Below are 16622 nucleotides of genomic sequence, written 5' to 3'. Positions count from 1 at the left end.
TCTAACTGATCGATCTCTAACTAGGGACCATGACCTGCGTGTACAAGCGTGCGAAATGTTGTGACGTGCGAACTTTTGCTTGGTCAATTGGTTTTCTGTCTCTTGTTGTTTTGTTTTCTATGCTTTTTTTTCAAGGTAACATATTGGAAAAGCAAACCTGTTTATCACCTATAGATCGTTCTCACAGAACACAACAATTACAACTAAATGTGATATGAAATAGCTCACCTAAGGGAATGTTCTGTATGCCTACAAGTGTATAAAATAAAGAAAGAAAGGAGCGAACAAGAACTCTACACAATGTCAAGGTCAGTGAATCGGTTCGTTGATATTTTTACTTTTACTGAAAGTATCTAAGAAGCAATACCAGTAAAAAAAAATTTCTATATATTTTACATGACCTTGGAAATGAAAATATAAGAAATATTAATATAATATTTAAAAAAAAGAAAAATGTATTTTCAAAGACCTTCTCTTACGTTAGCAGAAAAGATACAAAGAAAGAAAAAATAGATGTTGATTTTGCTTCATTCTACGGCAAATGGAAACCTTAGTTGAAAGTGTAAAGGAAAGGAAAGGAAATGAATGAGTCCAATAGAGCAAAACCAACTACGATTTCAGGCTTTCTGATTTCTTTTTTATTGGTTTCTTTTCTTTTTTCTTTGTTTCTATCTATGCGTATTCATTCTTTCGTTCCCAATTTAAATATAATTGAATTTAATTTTCGCGTTGCCAAAAAGCTTTCAGAGCAGATGATGGCCAATTCATACAAGAAACAAGAGATTTAAAAAAAAAAAAAAGTATTATTGATTTTTCTCTCAGAGGAAAGAAATTTATTTGTGGAATTGCTAGTTTATCCAACTAGGAAAATCACATGCGGCAGCGAAATTCCTATTATTATTATTATTATTATTATTATTATTATTATTATTATTATTATTATTATTATTATTATTATTATTATTATTAATAATAATAATAATAATAATAATAATAATAATAGAAGAAGAAGAAGAAAGTTGAATTAACTATCTTTTCCCGTTTAACATTGTTATTTTTGAAAAGGATATTGCAACCCTTACTTCCAAAGCTCCTCCTCGTACCGTAATTAGCTTACATTCATGATACATATGTCGTAGAATTAATCATGCTTTCGAGTGATACTATACAACTGTGCCATAAATCCAAAACTTTGAGAGGGGGCGCGGTGGCTCAGTGGTAGAGCGTTCACCTCCGGTGCTTGGGGTCCCTGGTTCCATCCCAGTTCGCGCTGTGTGGACTTTGTGGTGGACAAATACCGTGCTCGTAGGTTTTCTCGGGGTTCTCCCGTTTCCTCCCACTTTCTTCATTCCACCATTTCTCTCATCATCACCGTCTCCTTTAGCCTAACCGGCATAACCGTGGGACGTAAAACTTAAAGATTTCATTTTCATTTTTCCAAAACTTTGCGAGAAACTAGAATAAATTCTCGAAGCTTTTCAGAAAAGAAAATATATTTCCTTAATTTGAGCAACCCTGTAGGGGTTAATGCTTAAGAAACATCGACAAGTACTTTGTACTCTTTGTAATATATTCGTCAAATGATATTACAAGCATTCCTTACAAATGAGAAATTTTGGGTAAATTTGGAGATTTTCTCGGAATTTTTCCCAAAAGTATTTTCTTTTTTTTTTGGGGGGGGGGGAATTCCTATGTCGGTTCCTATTTAGAGTCATGTCGGTGCGAGTTCACTACCAGAAGATTCACCTCTACCAAATTACTCTATACTAGGTACCCAGACGAAGAGTATTTTGGAAGAAGGCAGCAGTCCTCCAATAGCCAAGGTGGCGAAAATCGTTGTGATTTGTAATGCAACTTGGACATTTGTCCCAGATTGACTTTAACGGCTAGGATACTGCGGAGTGGAAAGCAAGGGGAAACCATTACTCTATTTTTTTTTTCTTAGTTTGCTGACAACAGAAAGAGATCATATGCACAACGGTCTTGGGCAGGTCAGAATATAGTTTCGAAGGTAAAATATCCCCCATTCGGATCTCCGAGAGAGGAATGTCTTGGGAAGGACAATTGAACGAGAAAATAATAATCTGGGGAAGATAGATAGGGAAAGAAAGACATGCAAGAGGAAAAGGTTTAGGATATGGACATGGAACGTACGTACTATGTCACAGGGAGGAAAATTAGAAAATCTTAAAGAAGAAATGAAACAAAATAACCTAGATTTGGCAGGAGTTTGTTGTGAAGTTATATGGGAAGGTAATGGGGTGTTGAACAGTGAAGGATATAGAATGTTTTACTCAGGTAATAAAAAGGTCGGTCATAATGGCATAGGAATAATTCTTGGAAAGCGTTTAAAGCAGAAGGTAGCGAAAGTAGAATTTATTAATGGTAGAGTTACGATGTTAAGACTTAAAGGGGAAAAATAATCTATGGTAATACAGACATACGCACCGGCGACTTCACATACAACCTAAAATAGAAGAAATTATAGACCGAGAGAAGAGGGGTGCCTACGTAATTGTAATGGGAGATTTCAGTGTAATAGGGGGAGAACGACAGGAAGGTAGTGCCGTAGGCAAATATGCTTAGGGGGAAAATGAAATAAAAGATGGACTGATCAATTTCTTTTGACAGAATTTACTAGTAACTGGGAAAACTTGGTTCAATCAACACAGGAATAAAAGATATACAAGGAAATCCTCAATAGAAGGCCAAAGATATCAAATAGACTATGTTGTGATTCAAAACAGTTATCGCAATAGTTTGAAGACCGCGAAAACCTTCCAGGAGCTGACATTTTCTCTTATCATAACCTTGTACTAGCCAAAGTGAGAATTCAGCTGAAAAATGTAGCCAGAAGACAAGAAGTTAAATACTGGAAAGTTAAAAAATGAGTAAGAAACCTTTTGGTAGAAAACGTCGAAGATCAGTTCTTAAACAAGGAAACGATAGATGCAAGTATACCCTGGCCGGTGAACGATGATTTCTGACAGCTTTTCACAAGGCCACGACGAGCGTGCCAGGTCAACCAACCTTAGGCTCAGAACCTGTCGCGTCTCCATGGTAACCACCGCCAAATTTCACTGACCCCATCTCACCCTCAACGAGGAAGCAGACGATTCTCCCCTTGCGCAAGAAGGACATGGCAACATCGCACTCCTCAGTTGTCCTCGCGAGCTGAGCTGTCAGAAATCATCGTTCGCCGGCCAGGGTATAGTAACAGATGTAAAGATCACATTAAACTTTACATACAGCATGCAGCATGCAGCATAGAAATAGTAGGTTACCGCAAATCAGAAAACGGCTAAGAAACCATATAGGCTATTATAGAACAGATGTTGCTTAAAACGAGGAAAAGGATGGTGTGACAACAAGTTAATACATAGGAGAGCTGAAAGATGTACAGAAAGTTAAACGAGTTACAAAGGGAAACTGACAGAGCAAGAAAAATATACTACCGCTTCCTGTTTCAAAATTAACTAGCTGAGCTTGTGCTCTCTACACAGATCATCATTCACATATGAGCATGAATCTCTTAGACATTTCTCACAACATGTCTCTTTACATGTTCTGTACATGTCCTATTACAGACACAAGTGAAGTAAGTACAGTTATCTCGCACCGTTTGCAAGATTGAGGCTACTTTCGATTGGAGTTTCTAATTCAAGTATGATCAGTGTTTCCATTCTTCTTGCATGTAGTATGTAATAAGCAAATACATTACACACACAATTAATTATAATGTTAGTGACATATTGTGTGCATTGGGCAAAACACTTCAAACAATAAAGATTCATCTTAGACTGGAGAAATGGTTAGCCTTCGTTTTTCATTATCATTTGGCCATGAAACAAACGCCTGAGAGATATACAACGCCAGTATGCAATCATGTTGTGTTGGAATGTATAACTCACAGGATATGATGCTTTGCTTTTTTTTTTTTTTTTTTTACAATTTCAACACTATCAGTGTATCCACTACAAATGTAATAAAGAAATAATGGTCATGTTCTTTAAATGTTCAATTAGAACTGGACAATCTACACAAAATTGGTAATCGACCAACAAAACAGCACGTTTCTAGCATTTGTGACTTTCGAGATCGCATTATAGAAAGAATTGGAGACAAACATATGAGATTTTCTTGGCCACAAACATGTAAACCTAGCATATTAATATATAGATTGAGAAAATATGATCCACTTAATCCAAACACATATTGTTAGTCAAAATTCTAGCTTTTCTTATAATTTTATTTTGTTTATCATTTACTGCGTTTACATTCTGTATTTCTATACACTACGAATTTTTCTGCTGGCAAAATTATTATGAAATACCCATATAGCATACAAAATACAGTGATATATACTATTATTTAAGAAAAAAGGCTACCCAAAAGATAGTGTACCACAGATGGAATAAATATACAAAAATATGGTAATCCTTTGAGTTGAAATACTTACTGCAATTCCATTCGTCACTTCCGTCAGGGCAATCGTCTTTCCCATCACAATTCTGCTGTTGGAGTACACAGAGGTCACTTCCGTTACACTTGAAAGTACCAAAAGTACATCTGGTCTCCTTTCTTGTTCTTAGATTCAAGCTGTGAACAGTCAGTGCTGAAATTAAATTAAGAAAAAGCTAAATTTAATAGTATTTAATAGAAAATAATCAGTAAGATATTTTAAAATTTAGATACTAAGTACTTTTTTTAGACTATGCATAAGTATCGTGAGTCTTACAGAACGAATATTCTCGTTTGTGTGTCTATTTGTCCGTCGACAGTTATCAGAGCCGAAACGTTTGGATATGCCGAGAACTAGTTTTCTCAAACCGATTCAGATCGTCAAGAACTGGTTACCTCTCATCCTTTAACTTTATGCAACACAAGTGTAATAGATTAGAATTAGGATTAGTAATTTAATTTCTGAGCTCTCAGCATTTGTGATCATGTTAGATCGTCTCACGTATGAGGAGTGACATCCCTCGATGATCACACTGCCCAGGCAATTGGAGACGAAGAAGGGAATTGGGAAGGAAAGAAGTGGCCTGCAATTATTATTGTATGCGCTAGGAAAGATGGATTCTGACAGTTGGATAGCCCCATCAGGATCCTGCCGCCTATAGCCGCACAACTTGTCCATGCCGACTAGATGCCGTGGGGTGGATTGCCAGTGCCGGACATCGGCGTCTTTCTACGCGATTTTCGACAGCGAGTACCTTGCCGAGCAGTCGACAAACAGCCGTAAAGGCGCAGTAAATGCACCGGCGCCGCCGTCGAAAAGAGGCCGGCATAAGGAGTCGGCAGAGAGTCGGAAAGAGGACTTTCCCACTGTTTTGCCGATTCTGACGGTCGGCAACAGTCGGCAAAGAGTCGGCAAAGGGCATTTTATTTTACGATTTGCGACGCTTGCCGCCTCGGCAAAAGGTCGGCAACTTTGAACAAGTAGATCGTCGTGCAGCCGCGGACGGGTGCCTGCTGTCTCCGGCAATCCCTCTTTCCGACCACAACTTCCTGACGGGGGAATATTGGAAGCGCTGTTGCCAGAGGCTCCACAATAGAGACAGCAGCTCTGGCTACAAACTAAAGACGTGTAACAAGTCGTCTCAACTGCCGGCAACAGCGCGGTCAGTGACCTTCGTTGCCTAGCAACAGCGTGAAAGAATACTGCTGTGATTGGCGAACAATCCTCCCTCTCGTTTTATTTATAACATGTGCAGTTATCTGTCAAAAACCATCTTTCAGTAACTCGATAATATATTGAGTATCATCCCAGCATTTGCCTGGTGTGAATGAGAAAAATCTCACTCAGTATAGTTGACTCTTCCAACCGAGTGTCTCCACTGTTCGCACTAAAGGCAACAGATATAGTAGAAAATGAAACGGTTATGCCGTGTACAATAAAGGCGACGGTGATGATAATTAATGAAATGATAGGAGTGAAGAAAGTGGGATGACACGGGAGAACCCCGAGAAAACAAACACACACGGTGTTTGTCCAGCACAAAGCCCAGTTGACGCGAGCTGGGATCGAAACCAAGAAAACGAAGAACCACAAGTGAACTCTCTACCACTGAAAAACAGTAGCCGCTTCGGGTATGGTAGAAACTAGCCATTTCTGCTTTCAATGATGATAGGAAATCACGGTGCTCAGTGATAGAGAGCTTAACTTTGGTGCGTCGGTTCACTGCTTCGATCCCAGGCCAAGTAAGTTTGTAGTGGGCAGCATCGTATCAGTGCGTTTTCTCGGGGTACTACCGTGTTCACCTACATTCTCATTCCACCCATTAGTCCATCATCATTCAGTTGTCTTAAGACGATAAAATCACTATTCTGGTTCTTTATGATTTATTATTGAGCCTTAAGAAAACGATAACTCCTCTGCTGCAATTCATCCATTTATTTACATCATGATTCTGGCTGCCCCTGACAGCCTCATATCCAAAATCATATTATTTAAAACATATACAAACATATAAACATCTTTCTTTTTTCCGATCTTATATAATTATGTTAAACATATTTCTTTTTCTTCTTCGAATGGCATAATCAGTCTAGTACATATATAAAAATACTCTGCGCCCCAAAAATTTACAAGTAATAAATATTTACAAGTAGTAAATATACAACGTATACAACGTATCGTTGTAGTCTTCATCATCATCTTCCGTAGTCGAAAGGGCATAATCGTGGGATGTTAAACTGAAAGATTTTAAAACCGGAAGTAGAAGAAATTTATTACCACTTTCGAATTCGATATTAAGTTCGCATAGTTTGGAAATCTTCCATAATTTCACTAAAACTAAACTCCTTGTTTGGGAGTGGGAATTGCATTACTTATAAGAGTATAACTTACGTAGTTAGGAACAGGCCCGTATCCCCCCCCTAAATTTTCGCTGCCCCCCCTACAATTTTCACTGTAGGCTTGCAACTGAACTATAATATGGCGATGAACTATAATATGGTTGGGTCGGGCCCCCCTTAACTTCTACCGGGCCCCCCTTACATTTTTGGGCTGGCTACGGGCCTGGTTAGGAAGAGCAGTTTTCCCAGGCTTTTTTAGCACAGTTATAGTCAAACGCATTTCCTTAAATTTAGACAAATTTGCTCTCTTGCGTCGTGCTAATTTTAAACCCAAATGATGTCAAGCAATTCTGAAGTCTCAAAGGAAGTACACAATATGTTTCATAAAAATCAGTCGATCACACATCATACTTCAAGATGGGTGATGTATGATCGGCTCAATACGTTTTAGGCATCATACTTCAAGATGTATGATGTAAGATCGGCTCAATACTTTTTAGGCACCATACTTCAAGATGTATGATGTATGGTCAGCTCAATACTTCTTAGGCATTTTACTTCAAGAGGTATGGTGTATGATCGGCTCAATACTTTTTAGGCGTCATACTTCAAGATGTATGATGTATGATTGGCTCAATACTTTTTAGGCGTCATACTTCAAGATGTATGATGTATGATTGGCTCAATACTTTTTAGGCATCATACTTCAAGATGTATGATGTATGATCGGCTAAATACTTTTTAGGCATCATACTTCAAGATGTATGATGTATGATCGGCTCAATACTTTTTAGGCACCATACTTCAAGGTGTCTAAAAAGTATTGAACCTTTGGAATTGAAAATTTAGAAGGCATTTATTGTGATTTGAAAATAACAACATATAAAGATACTCCATTTTGTTGGATGACCTCCAATTTTTCAGGCAATACTATAATCCCGTTGCTCTGGAATTTCTGTTCTTTTTTTTTTTAGTCAAAGTATTTTGGCACTTGGTTTCCACTTACCTCTAATTTACCTAACTTAACTCCTTTCAGAAAGACCTACAGAGACCGAAACAAAAGAAAGTCGGCCGGTGCCAAGTCAGTGTTGTATGGTGGATGCATTAAAACTTACTTTTCAGCTAAGTTCTTTTACTTTCTGACGGGTCATTAAAAAGGCATTACATCTGGTGTTGTCACCGTGATATACAGCATCATTTCTGTCGACCAGTTCCGACCGATTCTTTTAAATTACATGAGTCGCTACCACTAATTGTCTTCAATACAAATCTGAGTCCATCATTCTGCCCAGCAGCAACAGCTTGTAATGCATGATGCGCTTAAAATACCAACTAAATGAACGGCATAACCTTCCTGGGTGTCAGTTTGGGCTTTGTCACAGTCTATAGACTTTCTCATCACTTCTACAATTATCTTTCTCGCATATTGTTGTCATAGATTATCAACTTTTCATTACTTCTCATTAACCGCTTCAGAGATGGCTCGAATTCGTTACGTTTAGGTAGAGACTCGCCGGTAGAAATTCAATCGAATAAATGTTTTTGAGTCAGGTCATGTAGCATTCAAATGTCAATGTGTACAATTCTTTTTGTAGCCACCTTTCAACATATAATTTAACACTCTTAGTGATGGATCTAAATGGTGGCTGGCAATGTCATGTCCCTGGCGATATCATGAGTGCTGATTGGCCGAAAGGAAAAATTAGGTTTGTACGGTAGCTATTTACAGACAGGGAATTTTCATTTTCTGATCCGTGGACGTACATTCACGGGGAGTATGCAGTGTAGTGGCTAGAGCGTTGGACTCAACTCTGCGTTTTCCTGGGTTCGATTCCCGAGCCGGGGCTTCGGTGTCCGCCGAGCGTCGTGAGGTAAACTGGGGAGTTACGTGAATAAGACTTGGCGGTTACTAGGTCTAGAAAACTTATTATACGCCAGTTAGTGTTCGTTGCTAGGCTGCACTTAGTTCAATTGGCCTCTAACAGATGGCGTTGGAGCGGCTCAGGCCCATAAGGGCTGTGATGCCAGTGGTTTGTTAGTTACAACATACATTGTACTTTTCTTATATTCTCTGTTAGATATAAATATATTATTATATATATTGAGAATACAAGAAAACATCCAATTACGAGGGCTTCAGCAAGGATTTTTTTAATAACTAAAACAGTAATTTTGTTGATACCAATACTACTAAATCAATATTTACCAGAATTGATTCAATTTACTATGTAATATTGAACGAATTGGGTACACATTAACATTTAATGTGATCTCGAGTGTATAAGTGCACAAAATCTACGATGTCTCGAAACACATTCCACAGGACAAATGAACCAGCTGATTTTCCTTCCAATGTTAACATATTTATTTACTTAACTAATGTTTCTTTGTTTTTTTGTAAATACAAGAATAACTTTTATTCTAATGTTTGCAATTTGGAAATCACTACATTCCTATTTTCACATTCTAAGAGGTTCTTAGCCCGTGTTGTTTAGAAAATAAAATGGCGGTCTTTATAGCAACAAGAAGGATGTGACGTCACACTAGAATGTTTCAGTTCATATGATATGAAGAGCTGTCAATCGCTCTCTCACTTGCTACGAGCTTTTCTAGTCGAGTATATTAGCAACATTGTATTGTAATTGTTCTTTGAGGGTACTTGAGGTAATGGTCGAACATATGCGTATGTCATTCGATTGCATGGAAATACAAGTCAGTAGTGTGTTTACACATCGAATCAATAATTCATTATATGACAATTAATGCACAGAATAAGTAACCACAGGTTCACTTTAAGCTTGCCAATAGTTGAAAATTAAAATGTGTTACTGTTAATTAATAAAAATTTTACATTGTTAACTGACTTGAAAACAGTGCTAAAAACTAGAAAATAATGTAAGCCCTAAAAGCCAAAAAGTAACTAATTACTATTATCTATTTAAAAATTTGAAGTCTGTGCTAGCTAAATAAATTAATGCCTTTTAAAGTTTCTATTCAAATTATTTTTTCTCAACTCATTACATAACAGGAATAGGATAGTTGGGCATCACAAAGTGCATACTTGAATCGAGATTTCACTTTTATTTGTGAAAATATGTCCCTTGGTCTTTTGGTTACTAATCCTATTTTTTAAGATAAGACCATTGGTATCAGACCAATTTTTATGGGAAATAGGTAGGTTTCATTAATTACATAAAAATGTTGGTGGCTTAGGGCTTGAGTTGCCTAGATACATAAAAGGAGAAACAGGATACACAGAATAGAACCAAGAACATAAAACAAGACACAGGATACACAGAGTAGAACCAAGAGTTAACAAATGTATGCCTTGATTCGCCTAGATACATAAAACAAGACACAGGATATACAGAATAGAACCAAGAGTTAACAAATGTATGCCTTGATTCGCCTAAATACGTAAAATAAAACACAGGATACACAGAATAGAACCAAGAGTTAACAAATGTATGCCTTGATTCGCCTAGATACATAAAACAAGAAACAGGATACTCAGAATAGAACCAAAATTCATCAAATGGCTGTTGTTCGCCTAGATACATAAAACAAGAAACAGGATACTCAGAATAGAACCAAGAGTTAACAAATGTACGGCCTTGATTCGCCTAGATACATAAAACAAGAAGCAGGATAAGCGGAATAGAACCAAGGTTCAATAAATGTGTGTCATGTGAACATTTAGTGGTGACACCTAAGAGGGCACAAGGAAAATGTAAAATAATCCCAAATATAGTTCTTTTTTGTCCTGGCTCGCTGTGCATTATACAGAAAATTGTTCATCTCTGGTTTAAATAAATCGTTTCCAACTGCATGCTATGTGACGTTACAGTCTTCTGCTCGAATTCTCAGGAAATCTCACAATGAGAGCAAGAAAACAGCAGTGACCGTTAAAGAACGCGCTGTCGATGGTTTTGAGCATACGCTACTCATGAACTCATGACTAACTGTACAGTGTAAATGCCTGTTTTATTCCATTCTCTCTACTTCATTTCTTACAGTTTTGCCCAACCTATTCTTTCTGCCTTAGATCTGATGGATAAGACCTGTCCGTACCATGATGTAATCAGTCACTAGTTCACGAAGTTTCTTTGGGTCATTCGGGCCTAAGGTTGCATCTCAGACCTGGTTTACTCAGACACACCTGCTGACCAGGAAGCAGCAAAAATATCACCTCTACATCATTATCGCAGAATTTCATAATTGTTTAACGACACCCACTACTCGAGCCCCAACATTTATTTGTTAGATATCTGGGTTGATGTTTGTTAATCGAGGTATCATCTTTTGAATATTTCGAACCTAATTTCATGTTTATTCCTCTTCTCATTCTGAAGTAATATAATGATTCTGGAACATAGATTGTACAAAAATTTTAACAAAACGCTGTTAGAAATTGTCAGCGACATCTATAATACTTTATATAACAAACTTTACTGGTTTCCTCGATTAAACATTGACGATTTCTCATAAGAAAAACATGTACCTAATATTTTCTGTGATTCTCACTCGTTATACTCTAACAAATCTTGTAGTTATATTTCAGTCCAATGCTTTGACACAGATACAAACAACACGGGAGAGAAAATAATATAAATTTAGTGAGAAAAAAATAGAAAGACGATTCTCAGAGGAACGGGAGGGAATCGCGTTCGTTAGAGTGTAACCTTAACTGTCTCACACATACTCTCCATGTGAATGTGTCGATGTTCCTTCGTCTCCCCTCATACCAGGTCACCAGATCTACCAGGTTATGCGCCTAGTTGCCTCCGGGGCACGAACTTAGCAACTCGTTCCACCACTGGATGTCATGCATCGGCTACATGGAAATGGCTGGTTTAAACAAAACAGAACTTGATAATTATATCCATAATGAGATGCTTAAATTAGCTCTCGATGTAGCTACACGTGAGATTATAGTTTCATTCCGAGCGTGTTTCTGTGCGCGCGTGTGTGTGTAAATGTGGTACTTTGTTTTTCGGCAACTCTTGGCCGGATCTGAATTAACTTTGGTTGAAAAGTAGCTCATAATCTAAGTAATAATGCTCCCTATATTTGGCATCGTACATTGGCCAGGGATATGATAGATCTGGCAGCAGTGAGCATGGTAAAAAGCTTTGCACGCCGAGAACTCCTGGATTCGATTTATCTCAACTAGTTTTATTACAGGGAAAAAAAATAAACATTTTTTTATCTACCTATAGAAGATAAATTATATGAAGTGTGAACGTGAAATAAAAGCAAGGATAGGAATGGTGAAAGAAGCCTTTAGGAGGAAGAAAATATTATTTTGTGAGACCTTGAATAAAGAGTTGAGAAAAGGACTCACAAAATGCTTGGTGTGAAGTATTGTATTGTTTGGATGTAAAACATTGACATTAAGCAAAAATGATGAAAAACGACTGAAAGCTTTCGAAATGCGGGTGTGGAGAAGAATGACGAGAATTAGCTGAATCGAGTGGAAAACGAATGAGAGGGTGTTAGAAATGGTAGGGAGAAAAGAACAATGTTAGATATCATTAAGAAGATTAAGAGAAACTAGTTGGGACATTGGCTAAAAAGGAACTCTATCATGATTGACGTGCTAGAGGGTACGGTGGCAGAAAAGAGAGGGAGAGGGCGAAGGAGACTACAATTAATAGAAGATATTAAAACACAAAAATCGCACATGAAGACGAAGAGGTTAGCGGAAGACGGAATCTCCTCAGTTGCAGCACGTGAGCTGCCAATACTGGCAAACTACCTCTGATGATGATGATAGAAGATAAAAAATAAATAAATGTATAGTACAAAAATAACGAGTGAAGGTGATTTAATTTATTATGATTATTCTTCTTATGTAGTTGCTTGTCCTTGAAGGGGTATTATGTTTAGCATACAAGCATTATTTCTATTTTGGTTTCGAACCCAGAAAAAAAAAGTTTGGTATTTGGTTCCTGCGCCAATGACTACATACACAATGCCTCCCACGCAGCATTCAGTGCAGAATGCCAATCCATGCATGACCTTCATCTAACATACATGGATGGGTATGTTATAACAGCAAACTAGCTATTGAATTCGTAAAATTTAATTAAGCTACCACAAATCCTTATACTGCTAAACAAAGGATGAAGCCTGCAGACACTATGTCTGGTGAAATTATATCTAAAGATGTACTGAATGAAACGATAAAAATTTTATTGTGACGGGTTAGGTTTTAGATAAACATCCCTCAAATGAGGGGTTTATACGTACAACTAACAGCAAAACTAGGTAAGACGCTGTACATTTATTTTATTTTTTATCATTAAAGAGGTCACGTTTCGTAAGTGATAGAGCGCTCGCCTTTAGTACAAGGGAATTCTGGTTCAATCCCAGATCATATGAATTTGTAGTAGACAACAATGTGTACGTGAGTTTTACCGCAGTTATCCCGCTTATTCCCTCATTTTCATTCCACTAAATATTTTGTATCATTCTCTTTTAGGTTAAAGGGCACAACTGTGGTTCATCAATCTTGAAATTTCAATTCATTTCATCTCTTTATGAACAACTTCAGAATGAATTGATCAATCGGATTGCCTGGATCGGAATTCAGTGTCCTTTTCAAAACCAAGACTATATCGGACATTGATCTACAGCTCGTCGTGGGACCGGAACCGCACGATCTGCAAAGGGAAATCGAACCAAGTTACTTGCGGCAGAAGGCTACACACTAACCATATAGCCACAAGGGAGCTCAGACCGATTAGAGTGTAGCCCTTCCCGGTGGCCTAGTGGCTAGGGCGTGTTTCTTTTGTGCATATGATTCAAGGTTCGATTTGCGGTAGCTTACCACGGAATGCAGTACAATATAGTAGGTTCCAGAGATGGCGTGGGTCGGTGAAAATTTGAGCCACGACCCACTGACCTACCACCCACCGTGTCCCACTCTGACCCACCACCCACCATAACCCATTTTGACCCACTCCGACCCATCACCCACCTAGAACCACTCACCCACTCTGACACGTGGTACACGGCCTCTTCTCTACTGACTAAATTATTTACACTACCAAGTTCTGAAATTCTAACTAATCGGAGTTTGAATTTTTACGATCAATCGCACAAGCACCGCTCTGTTACAATAATGGTGGGTCTGACCTTTACGTACGATATAAAATGGTAAAGTGTTTGTCGTGATTCAAATTTCGATGAATTTCAATTAAATTATCATGGCATAATTATTGATACTTTTCAGTGGAAACAGGGATGAAATTTGAAAGTCCCAAATCAAGGTAAGTAGACCAACAGTTAGTAGGTAAGTATAGTCCAAAGTTAAAATTTCCGTGTAATTAAGGTTACAATACAAATTTTATGTCTATTTTTCTCACAACTTTATGGGTCGATGGCCCTGTGCTCTAAGCGCTCCATGTAATAAATATAAACTTCAACAATTATTATAGTAGGAAGCAATGGATATATGAAGCGAATCACTGAATTTTTTGTTTAATAATTGTTTCTGAATTTGTTTGTCAACTCATATCGATCGTTTTCTATTGTTTTTACAAACCAACACACTACTATTTTGCCATATATAGAAAGTGCCACCCCATAAAGGAGAATTTTTAAAAATGCTTGGACTCGTTCTATTTATTTTCAATAAAGAGTTAATATACTGAATTTCAGCTCCCTAAATTTAACGGCTTGCGAAATACTCAATTTTCTTTCCAAAAATTCGGATCCCCACTACCCTCCTAGGATATGTATTACTGTATAATGAAAGCGATATGATAACATCCCAGTTTGGATTAAGGCCTAACTATAGGCCTGTAACAAAAGTGATTTCATTTGACTTTTCAATTTGGGACTATGACGAGGCACACATAGTTACATTCATTTTTTATATAATAATTTATATATTACAGAGATTCAAAAATGTATTTTTCCAGTGGTTATCTCCTCTAAAAACTCACAGGGTGTGTGTCTCGAAAGCCAAGTAGCTATTATTACAATTACGAATATCAATGTCTAAAAATGCCTGAAGTTCTTTTTTCACTGAGATATGTTCATCTCACAAGTAAGTAAACAGAAACAAACGAAAAAGGGAAATGGAGACCTTAAAAGTAAAACGTAGACAAATTCATCAGTACTCAGAAGATGCTATCTACAATACAGTGAGCAGACTGGGTCGATGGGTAGCAGTGGGTCATGGTGGGTGATGGGTCGCAGTGGGTCATGGTTGATGGTGGGTCACAGTGGGTCACATGCTGTTGACCCACGACCCGCTGACCCACTTCAACTCTGGTAGGTTCCACTTTAAACAATGCACCTCTTCCTATATAGCTTAGCTGCTAGCTGCTGACGAAGAAACTAAACACAAATCAATGAATAATTGGAAAAACTGAAATGAAATCTTTAAGTTTTACGTCTCACGCTTATGCCAACTAGGCTAAAGTATAGGGTGAAGATGAGAAATGAATGAAATGGTGGAATGAATAAAGTGAGAGGAAAATGGAAGAACTCCTAGAAAACCCGTCGTTAAAAAAATCTGGATCAAAATTCTAAGCGAAAAGCACCAAAAAAGAAAAAAAGAAAAAAAAACTTGTTGCATGTCTATATCAAATTTTGTTGACGACCGTAGAAGGCCCTATCTTTTCATAGTCAATTCTTGTAGATTCTTAATATGATTATTTCTGTTTAATTTCCGTAATATAACATATATCTTACACTAGTGGCGGATGTAGCTCTGGTCGGGCGCAAAAGCCTCCCCAGATTTTGAGTGACAAAAATAGCTTTCTACCAATGGAGGTTCACATGACACTTCGAGAATAACATTAATAGTGGTAAGTTCTATATTTACATTCAACATCTACTTTTTCCGATAACTGTTACAGTGGTTTCCTTTCCTGGAAGTTATTCACTGATTGTAGTTGTATTTCGTGCTCTGATCTTAAAACCATAAGTCCTTCATTTGTATCAGCCTTGATTTTGCCAACATTGGGAGAAAGGAAATTTTTAATAAATTCACCTTTCTCGAGTTGGCAACACTTTCAACTGTGTAGTTGCAACATTGTGTATTTTTTTATCTGTATAATTGTGGTTCATTGTTTTGACTTCCTTATTTGTGATATTGCTGGAGGTGGAAGGACTGCGAGGTTATGCACTGGAAATATACAGCTCTTATTGTAGGCAGCTGAACTTGAACAAAGATAAAAGTGTGTTGCTGGATATTACTCAGATTTTTTCTTGTCTGTGTGTTGTGTGCAGTGAGTAATGCCGAGAAATTGCTTTAATAATCCTAACAGATTCTGTTACATATGTGGGAAAGTGACTGTTAAATCCAATATTACACAGATAACACCGCTTGTGGAAAAAAAAAATTATGAATTGTATTTTGAGTGCAAAGTCGGGGATCAGGATAAAAAAATGGGCTTCACGTGTGAGTTATAAATCTTGTGCAATGAATCTTGGGGGTTAGTTGAATGGAACACACAAAGCAATGCCATTTCCCGTGCCAATGGTGTGGTGTGAGCCGAAAGTGTACAAATGTACGTAAATATATTTTTAACAAATGTACGTAAGTGTAAGAACCTCAATAAGTCAATTATATAACTAAATTTATCTTCCAATGTTAAACCTCTTCCACACAGCAAAGCGTTACTTCTGTCTGTTCCACCGAGAAAATGGTCGTTGGATGATTCTGATGAATGTGGTACTTCCGCTGATCATGAGTCCGAAATTGAAGAAGAGGAAGATCCTGTTTATACTGAGGCGCAATTAATATCTCAAAGTAAATAAAATTATCTTGTTAGGGATTTGCACTTGTCCAAATCCTAAGCTGA

The 16622-nt window shown here is 37.5% G+C and overlaps 1 protein-coding gene across 1 annotated transcript in view; it reads right to left on the bottom strand.

The window, feature by feature from the left end:
• Positions 1 to 3945: 3945 nt before the first annotated feature.
• Positions 3946 to 16622, bottom strand: part of LOC145685652 (very low-density lipoprotein receptor-like) — a 201032-nt gene continuing 188355 nt past the window's right edge. Inside the window, exons 2-3 of the mRNA XM_081758044.1 lie at positions 4460 to 4615; positions 3946 to 3974 (exon numbers count right to left, since the gene is read on the bottom strand). Coding sequence (XP_081614170.1) covers positions 3946 to 3974; positions 4460 to 4615 — 185 coding nt within the window. The remainder of the gene's footprint in view (positions 3975 to 4459; positions 4616 to 16622) is intronic.

Source organism: Thermobia domestica, chromosome 5, assembly GCF_964235325.1.
Source record: "Thermobia domestica chromosome 5, izTheDome1.hap1.1, whole genome shotgun sequence".
Classification (NCBI taxonomy): Eukaryota; Metazoa; Arthropoda; class Insecta; order Zygentoma; family Lepismatidae; genus Thermobia; species Thermobia domestica.
Note: the sequence above shows the minus strand (reverse complement) of the source record. Positions and strands in the feature narration are given on the sequence as shown.